This window comes from Meles meles, chromosome 10 (assembly GCF_922984935.1).
Source record: "Meles meles chromosome 10, mMelMel3.1 paternal haplotype, whole genome shotgun sequence".
Taxonomy (NCBI): domain Eukaryota; kingdom Metazoa; phylum Chordata; class Mammalia; order Carnivora; family Mustelidae; genus Meles; species Meles meles.
This window is the reverse complement of record NC_060075.1, coordinates 23,839,266-23,848,923: the sequence shown is the minus strand read 5'-3', so window position 1 is coordinate 23,848,923 and position 9,658 is coordinate 23,839,266. Positions and strand designations below refer to the sequence as shown.

General features: G+C 43.6%; 1 protein-coding gene across 1 annotated transcript in view; it reads right to left on the bottom strand.

Annotated features, from left to right (window-relative positions):
* Nucleotides 1-806: 806 nt before the first annotated feature.
* RBM28 (RNA binding motif protein 28) overlaps nt 807-9,658 on the bottom strand; it is a 32,135-nt gene continuing 23,283 nt past the window's right edge. The window contains exons 15-19 of the mRNA XM_046021524.1: nt 8,955-9,104; nt 8,570-8,644; nt 5,813-6,075; nt 5,108-5,207; nt 807-2,427 (exon numbers count right to left, since the gene is read on the bottom strand). Coding sequence (XP_045877480.1) covers nt 2,293-2,427; nt 5,108-5,207; nt 5,813-6,075; nt 8,570-8,644; nt 8,955-9,104 — 723 coding nt within the window. The 3' untranslated portion in view covers nt 807-2,292. The remainder of the gene's footprint in view (nt 2,428-5,107; nt 5,208-5,812; nt 6,076-8,569; nt 8,645-8,954; nt 9,105-9,658) is intronic.

Genomic DNA, 9,658 nt, shown 5'->3' with positions numbered 1-9,658 from the left:
ATCTGAGGGAAAACTTCTCCAGGCGAAGGGAACAAACACGAAGGTTCTGAAGTGGCAGAGTCAAAGGAACTGAAGGAAGGGCTGGGAAGCCAAAAATGAAATAAAGGGAGACAGATAGAGACAAGTAGGAGAGGTGACAGGGCCTGGAGAACCGAGGGCACTGCCTATTGCAGGAGCTACACCATCTCAGCCTGGGGCAGACTTCATGAGGACCAAGTAGCTACAGAACACCGCAGAGAGAATGAGGACATCTGCCTTAGAAAGGGGCCTCAGGGACAAGGGTAGAGACATAAAGCCCATCTTCAGGTCATCCTGGGGTCAAACATTACTCAGCTGACCAATCCTTACGGCCTCCTCTAGCCCAGTCCCTGGGTACTAGAACCCCCTGGCACTATCCCGGACTTACTCTACTTGGTCTATTCCAGAGATGGGACTCATGCCCCTCTGACAGCTACATGAAGTTCTTCCAAAACCCGATTCCTTGTGACTTTTACTCATTTGCCTCCATATATCCTTCTGCGCTCTACCAACAGCTAATAACACTCCAAGAATTCCCTTCTCAGGCAAGTCAGACCGGTTTCTTTCAGTTACTCATTTGACTTTTTCTTTTTTTTTTTTTTTAAGATTTTATTTATTTATTTGACAGACAGATCACAAGTAGGCAGAGAGCCAGGCAGAGAGAGAGGAGGAAGCAGGCTCCCTGCCAAGCAGAGAGCCCAATGCGGGGCTCGATCCCAGGACCCTGGAATCATGACCCGAGCCAAAGGCAGAGGCTTTAACCCACTAAGCCACCCAGGCGCCCCTCATTTGACTTTCTAAAATCTAACTTTTTATTATGGAAAATTTCAAATGTCCACAAAAGCAGAGAGAACGGTATAATACATCTCCATTTACCTATGACCAGCTTCAACAACAACGAACTCATGACCAATTGTGTTTCCATCTCTCTTTCTGACTTCCTTCATGAACTTGGGTCATTACATTTGTCTCATAGGTATGGTATGGCCAATCCAGAATACTAGCAGCTCACTCACTGGAGACGTCCCATTTTTACTGCTAATGATCCCATTACATGTGTGGCAGCCATACTATTGCTTCATAATGTGAATTCATTCAACTCAAACTCTCCAATCAGAACTTGTGCCTGCAGGGCTTTTGAACCTAAGTGAAGGAATTTATGTTTGCTCCCAGTGATTTTCATTTTATCAGATTGAGCCCATCCCTTCAGGCTATCATGATGTTTTTTGGATCTAGACTCTCTAATATTTACTCACCATCCCTCCCAGCTTTTGCAATACCTCCAAAATTTGGGGAAGTAATGAGTCATCTCTATCCTCTCTGAGGATAAAAAAAGAAAGGATTAAAAAAAGAGTATGAATTAGAATGAATGAATTAGAAAAAGAGTATAGCCAAAATGGATCAGAAAAAACCTTTAGTTCAACTGCTTACTCTACAGATGAGAAAACCAAGGCTGAGAAGAGTCTGCGTCTGATTCAACGCCACCCATTAGGTAAAGGCAGGACAACCTAGAGCCTAGGCCTCATGCTCACTGCTCCCTCCACCAACTTCTACCTCTGCTAAGTCCTGAGGAGGGAAAATGTGGGTCATCACCAGCGAGGCTACTGACAGGGGGCCACCGCAAACCGATTTCTAGTCAACTGCTCATAAAAACCCACTTATCTGGCTAGCAATTATTAGGGGTTGCTCTCTGCCAGGCCCCACTGCCCTCATTGACTTTCCCAGTCTCTCCCATTCTCTGAGATTAGGCTGGAAATCATCTTTCTCCATTCTTACTTAATTCCTGCATTATGTAGAACTATGTAACTGAACTAGAGTGAGGAATGTCAATGTTCATAAATAACAAAGGATTCACATCTATTAGAAATGAGAAATAAGTTTGTTATTCAAAAAGCCAAAAAACAGCTCATTTAAAGGAAACACTTAACAAAATACACATCTTAAAAATTCAGCCATCAAGAATCCTCTTTCCCACTGTTTCCATTTGAGAAACAAAGGACTGAATGGGTAATAATTATAGGCACAATTCACACAGTAACTTGGATAATACACAAAAAGCATCGATGTTTTTCTGAGATTTCTTTGTGGTTCACTAATCACGCACTGAGGAGGGGCCCAAGTTCAAATGTGCACAGCCCAAGGAGCCTCCCAACAAAGTGGCAGTGCCCTGGGGAGGAAGGGGGAGGGTGTCCTTCCCTCAGAGAATAACATTAGGGGGTGGCGACCTTGGAGCTTGACCAAGAATCCAGCTTCTTATCCAGTCCGCTGCCACCATCAGCTGTCAAACCATTTGCTCCTCTTTGCAAGAGGTGCTCCTTTAGAAGGTCCCAGTAATTTCTGCTTGTATTGTTCGACCAGCTGGTTGAAGCGAATTTCCGTCTTATTTCCCTTAGCTTTTTTCCTAAGGGCCTATAAATGAAAGGTAAGGAAAAACAAGATCATCAATTTCAAGCACTGAATGTCACCTTGCCTTTATGCCAACCAAGAGAGAAAATAAGAAATCCTGTCAGCCACAAGAGGTGGACGTTCAGAGAGTGACCCTTAGAAAAACCCAAATGAACCATCCGTTGGCAAGAAACCAGACCAGGAACACCTGAGAGAAGGTCCCACTAAAACACTGTGCAGGAGCTGCAGAGCTCTTGCTCTCAACCGCTCCTGTGAGAATCTTCTCACACGAGTCAGCCCAGAGTTTGCACCTTCTTGCTGGTCCTTTCCCTCAACGAGAATCCTGTTTATGTGATTTCAGAGATGGCGCTCTATAAGACAGTATGGTGTGGGTCAGACTTCCCAGAGGCACAGATTCCTTGAATAGGAGAAGCAAATGCTTCTTTTACCCTTGAAACTTAGAAGGAACTAGGGAAGGGGAAAAGAAATCTTGACCTCAAATATTCAAGAATGTAAAACCACAACTTTCTACTAAAAGGAACTAGGGCTGCTTGGAAAAATGGCTAATGCCAGGACCAGGGAAGAAATATGTAAGATGAGTTCTACCAGAAAGCAAGAACACCACCAAAGACAGGGTCATATCAGAAGGACTCAGGACCCAACTGAAGGGCCTTCTGCTGGCCCAAACGGGACAAGAATAATAGCTGCATTTGATTGCAACACATCAAGTATACAAAAACTCGGGAATCTGTAATACTAAAAAGATCTTACTGGTCACCAAAGGAGGGTGGTAGGGCACCAACTCAGTACTCTGAAAACTGATAAAGAGAAATGAAATCAAGCATTTATCCTGCCTTTCCTATACAAATGGTTATATCATGGTAACCATATAGTTGACCAGGGAAGATTATTTTCTCTAGAATTCTACCAAAACAATGCAAAAGAACTGGGGGGAAAAAGCCCCAAAACCAAAACGCTAGAAAATCACCATTCTGCACCCCATATTGAAATCATGGATATAGACAGTAATTGTCAGTGGGTGCTAAAACCATTAGAGAGGCTGATGGGAACTTCACAAATGGGAGAGAGGCAGACAACCTCTAAGCCTACACATCTACTGATGAACATGAGCATCACTAAAAATGGGGCAACCAGGCGTTATGTGCCTTAGGATGCTGATGTACCAACAAACACCCAGCACCACCCATGAAAAACTCTTGCCGAGAAAACTGAACTCGAGGGGCACCTGGCTGGCTCAGCTGGTGGAGCATATGACTCTTGATCTCTGGGTTATGAGTTCAAGGCCCACACTAGGTGTAGAGAAGATTTAAAAATAAATAAAATCTTTACAAAAAGTAAAAGAAAACTGGACTTGAATCTAATCAAGCCTGTACATCTAACTACCAGTTTATAGGCAATACCGGGTATCACAGGAACAGGTTAAATGACACCACAAGGCAGCAAGCAGCTAAACTCAAAATGTAATACATTCTCTTTTTTTTTATGACTTTATTTATTTATTTGAGAGAGAGAGAGAGAATGAGAGAGAGAGAGCTGAGAAGGGGGAGGGTCAGAGGGAGAAGAAGACTCCCCTCGGAGCAGGGAGCCCAATGCGGGACTCCAGGATCGTGACCTGAGCTAAAGGCAGTCGCTTAACCGACTGAGCCACCCAGGCACCCGAAAATGTAATACATTCTAAAGGGCAAATCACTCAGTTTCTTCAACAAATTATCAGTATGGGAAAAAGGGGGCTGATGAGGAAGACTGAGTATTATAGGAAAAAAAAAGATTTAAGAGATATAAAACCAAACGTAATGTATGAATTTGTCTGGATCTTAATTTGTACTAACCAACTACAAAGGAATATTTTTGAGGTAACTGGGGACATTTTAATATGGGCTGCATATTAGAGGATATTAAGGGCTTCTTATTCATTTCATTAGATATGATAATGGCATGATATATACATATTTTTAAGGCAAGTCAGTTGAAGATGCATTCTGAGGTATTTTTCTGAGCAATACACCTCATTTTCCTATAAGGCATATTTACATGTGAGGCTGAGTTTGCCTTAATATACTCTGGGCAGGGGGGCAGTATGCTTGAGGAAAAGGTAAAATAAGAGAATTGTTGAAGTAGAGAAAGTAATATGCAGGTTCTTTCTACTTTTATTTTATCTATTTATTGACTTATTTCTTATCTATTTAAGATTTTTTTAAGTAAGCTCCATGCCCAGTGTGGAGCCCAATGTGGGGCTCACAACCCTGAGATCAAGACCTGAGCTGAAATCAAAGTTAGATGCTTAACCGACTGAGCCACCCAGGCACCCCTAAGATTTTTAAGTAATCTCTACACCCAACATGGGGCTTGAACTACGATGCCAAGATCAAGAATTACATGCTCCACCAGCCAGGTGCCCCCATTTCTTTTTAAGTTTATTTATTTATTTTTAAAAATAATTTCTACATCCAACGTGGGTCTCGAACTCATGACCCCATGATCAAGAGTCACATGCTCTTCTGACTAAGCCAGCCAGGCGCCCAGGTTCTCTCCACTTTTAGAATTGCATACCTCAACAGCCTCTAAAAGAGGATGTTGCAATCCAGAAGCCCTTTCTTTTTGCTTAACTAATCACAGCACAAAAGTGGCTACCAGCCATGGCAGAGCCCTGCCGTACCAAAGCCTCATGCCTTATAGAACTCACCTGCTTGGGAGGTAATGTCTGCTTCTCTGGCTTCTGCTGCTTCATCTGGGGCTTTGGCTTTTTGGGAGGGAGAGACTTCACCTTGCCTTTGTCCCGCAGCCTGAAATGAGAGATCAGGTAAGTGTCACTCTGAGCTCTCTAACTGGCTCCTCCAAGGCTGTCTCCACCGCCAGATAAAATGCTTTTTCTTACACTGGCTCTTTCTAAGCCCAGGATAAGTCATTCTAAAAGGAGAAACTGTAACATAATATCCTAAGGCTCAACATGTGTATACTTTTTATTTTGGCTTAAAACCTCAAGGGATTCTCAAAAACCATCATTTATTTAACAAGTATTTTGTAAAGATTGACTTGTTGATAGCACTAATCCATTGCCTCAAACAGGATCTGCAAGATAAGCTCAAGTAAGAGGGCCTCAGCTGACAGAGACAGCCCTCCAGATGGGAAGCAGCTCTTTGAAGAGGAGAATGGCACAAAAGCCACCCCAGGAGTTCCTCCCAGGCTATTCCTATTCCAGCCTCCAACTGCTCCCAGAGCACAGCTCTGTCAGTGTGGAGATGCCTGAACATTAACCCTTTATGGGGGGCTGACACAGTGCTAAATGTACCCTTCATCCAAACAAAAGCCACAAAGAGGTAAAGGGTAGAACAAAACCAAACCGTGGGAGAAGCCCACCGCCGTGCTATGCCGCCACTCTGCATCTCACCTAATTTTGGGGCCTCGGTGTGAGGGGAGAACCAGGACCTTTCTTCTCTTCTTCCCATCAGGCAGCTCCACCTGCTCCACTTCTGCCTTGGTCTGGAACCCTGTCCACGAGGTCGGATGCACCTTCCCCTTCTGCTCCAGGGGGGCCTTGATTTGTTCCTGTGTGTGGTTTTGAGCTGCTTTCCGTTGCTGTTGCTGGTCTTTTCCAAGTGCTAGTTGTTCCTGCTGGGGCCCACCAGTTGCAGGCTTGGATTTCACTTTTTGCTGCACAAAACAAGAGACTGCCATCTAGTTTCCGGATGAGGTTTATTTGCTGAAAACACTCAGCAGAAAAGGAGCTTTACGCAAGCTTAGTGAAAGAAGGAGAATTCTTCCCCTGTAGAGTACAAATTACAGGGAAGTGAATTCAAGTTCACAGGCCCTGACGTGGTAACAGCTGGTTACCAGGTCGGGGGACACAAAACTACCACTTCCCTTTCCATATACAGGAACAGGGGAAAGTGTATGCATGCCCAAGACTTGAAAGCCAGTAGGAAGAAAGCAAAAAGAAAAGCCAGTAGCATGGGGCAATTATTAAACATGTGATAGGAATCCCAGAGGGAGAAGAAAGAAAGGAACAGAAGAAATATTCGAAGTAATAAGGGGCGAGAATTTGCCAAACTTGGTGGCAGATACTAAGCCACAGATGCAGGAAGCTCAGGCAAACACTGAACAGGGGACATGCCACAGCCTCTCTACCCAGGCATATCATACCGAACTGCAGGAAATCAAAGACAAAATGAAGATCTGGAAAGAAGGGGTGGGGGTGAGGTAAAGGATACCTTCTCTACAGAGGAACAAAGATAACATTATACTGAATTTCTCTGAAAAGCCATGTAAGAAAGAAGAGAACAGAGAAATATTTAAAGTTTTGGGGAAGTCCCCAACCTAGAATTCTGTATCCAGTGTAATCACCTTCAAAAATGAAGGACAAATTAAGACTTCCAAACTAAAGGAATTTTTCACCAAGGGACCTGTCTTGCAAGAAAGGCTAAGTGAATTTCTTCAGAGAAGGAAGATGACCTAGGTCAGAAACTCGAATCTACATAAAGAAAGAAAGAAAGAACGCAGGGCACCTGGGTGGCTCAGACGGTGTCTGCCTTCAGCTCTGGTTATGGTCCCAGAGTCCTGGGACTAAGTCCCTGAGGCCTGCTTTCTTGCTCAATGAGGAGCCTGCTTCTCCCTCTCCCTCTGCCACTCCCCCTGCTTGTGCTCCCTTGCTCTCTTTCTGTCAAATAAATAAAAAAATCTTTAAAAAAAAAAAAAAAGGAAGAATGCTAGAGAAGGAATAATTGAAATGAAGACTAGGAAAAGATGCTATAAGAAGGAAGACATAAAGTATGTTACAGATTTAGCTGCACTGTAGTGGAAGAAGAAAAAGATCCACATTAAATTAGTGTAATCATCAATACAACAAAGATCTACTATATGCCTGTAAAGTGCCAGTCTCAGTTTCTAAGGTAAGGGTGCAAAGGGAAAGAACAGTGTCTACCTTTGAGGACTCACCTGGTGGCGGATTAGACACATACAAATAGGGTGAAACTAAAAACCTTAAAAAAAACTAAAGACCTTAAGGAAATTCATGAAAGTACAAGTTATGAGGTCTTACCTCCTTTGAGAGAGGTGGTGAAAACGCTACTTGAGGAAGCACATTTGATCTGAATACAGAAACTGGGTAGAAGTATCCTTGAGTCAGGGCAAAGGGGCACTTTCACACAGAGTAGTACGTACACAAGTATAAGCAACAAATAAAGCCATCTCAATCATTTTTTAAACCTCTAGTTTCAGAATCACTCTGAAGCAACAGCTTAAGGCAGTAAGGACAACAAAGCTGCCTCAAACAAGAACCAGACCCTATATTTTCAAGTCCAGGGCCACTGTATCAACTCCTAAAACTGCTCTTCTATCGGCCAGGCCCATGGTACACACCACAAAGAGTGCAGATGTTTAGCATACAAGCGAATCCAGGTACACTATCCATGAAGGCTATAGCAGTTAAAGTATCAAGAATATTCTGGCCTTCTAAGTCCTAGGGCAAGAAGGGTAAGAGAATGAGTATTGATTTTGTGCTGACCATGCACTGTGACCATTTAATCCTTATCAGTCATGTGAGGCAGATACTGGTATCTTACTTTATAAACTAAACTGAAGCTGAGAGAGGTACTAACTTGCCACAGAACTTAGGGGTATAGCCTGAGTCTGAACATGAGTATTCCTGGTCCCGTTCTTTGCTTTACACCGCACTAGATTAAAAACAATACTAAAACTATCAGGCATCACATTTCTGGAGACATCTAAGAAGAAGGAAGAATCATGGCAGAGACAGCTGAAATCTATAGCAATGTAAACTTTCATGTGGGCCATTACCTTTGACAGGTACGTCACAAAACACTGTACTGGTATTGCTCACTGCTAATAACATCAGCCTGACTCCTCTCTCCTTCCTTTCCCCTCGGCAGAGCTACCACAAGACAGGCCAGCAGAGAAGATGGCCTGGAGAGTTCTAGGGAACTAAGAGTAGAGGGTAACAACCTAATGGGGTAAAGACCTACTTCAAGGGTGCAGAACCACAAACTGAACAAAATAGGAGTTTAAATATAGCCTGAACAAAAACTGTTTTAAGTGAACTACACTTAAAAATAATAAATTTTATGTTATGTGTATTTGACCACAATGTTAAGAAAACAAGCAAAAACAGAAAAACATTTCAGTTCTGTACCAGGCTGCGCTGAATCCTCAGTTCCTTTATTTTAAGTTTCCTTCGATCTTCCAAAGAGAACTCCACTATTGGTCTCTGGGTCAGAAAGAGAATATCATTCATTAGATGTCTTCGTTCTGAGTGCTAGAAGCTGAGCTGTCCCCTACCACTGCCCCCTCTCCTGCTCACTTATTCTACTTAAAGGTAAGGGGCCGTTCTGCACGCAGTCTATCCAATTTAGATTCTAATTAATTCTAATCTTATCAGCTGAATAAGCTTATTCCCTCCACCAACTGGCTACTCTTTGCCATACACACAAGTCGGAGGAATTGGGACATAAAGGAGAGAAATGGTTTTGTGCAAACGGCCCTCAGAGGAACAGGTGCGCCCACAGGCTGAGGCTCACCTTCAGAGGTCCGAAGATCTCTGGGTTGTTGTTGATGTGGCGAAGGGCTGTCAGGGCATGCTCGTGCTCCTGGAACTCTGCAAAGGCGTAGCCCAGGGACTGACCCTTCACTTTCCCAAGTGCTCCTTTGAGGTCTCGCATCACCCTACACTAAGAGTAGAACAAGAGAAAGAAGCTGTGGTTACAGGATGAGAGCATGAACAGACTCACTGAGAAATCAGGTGACTGGAACATAACCCTCATCTGATCAGCCACAACAGTCACACTGGAGTCATGCTTACCAAGGTCTTATTAGAACACCCCTACTGAAAGCACAAAACCAATTAAACAGATACTTTCTGGCTTTCTAAGAGTTTACAGAGATCAACAAAAACATATAAATAAGCATGTAAATAAAATACCCGCCCCTTATTTTAACAGTCAACTGTGGACAATACATGCAAGTTGAGAGGTATATGGTACTTTAAACGGTGCAGGTTATCATGGAGACTGAAGTGCTGTCCATAGATCTCATCCCTGAAGAAGCCACTCAGGAAAGAAATCGCTAAAGAAGGAAAACAAGGGTGCGTGGGTGGCTCAGTTGGTTGGGCAACTGCCTTCAGCTCAGGTCATGATCCCGGAGTCCTGGGGTCAAGTCCCTCATCAGGCTCCCAGCTCCATGGGGAGTCTGCTTCTCCCTCTGACCTTCTCCCCTCTCATGCGCT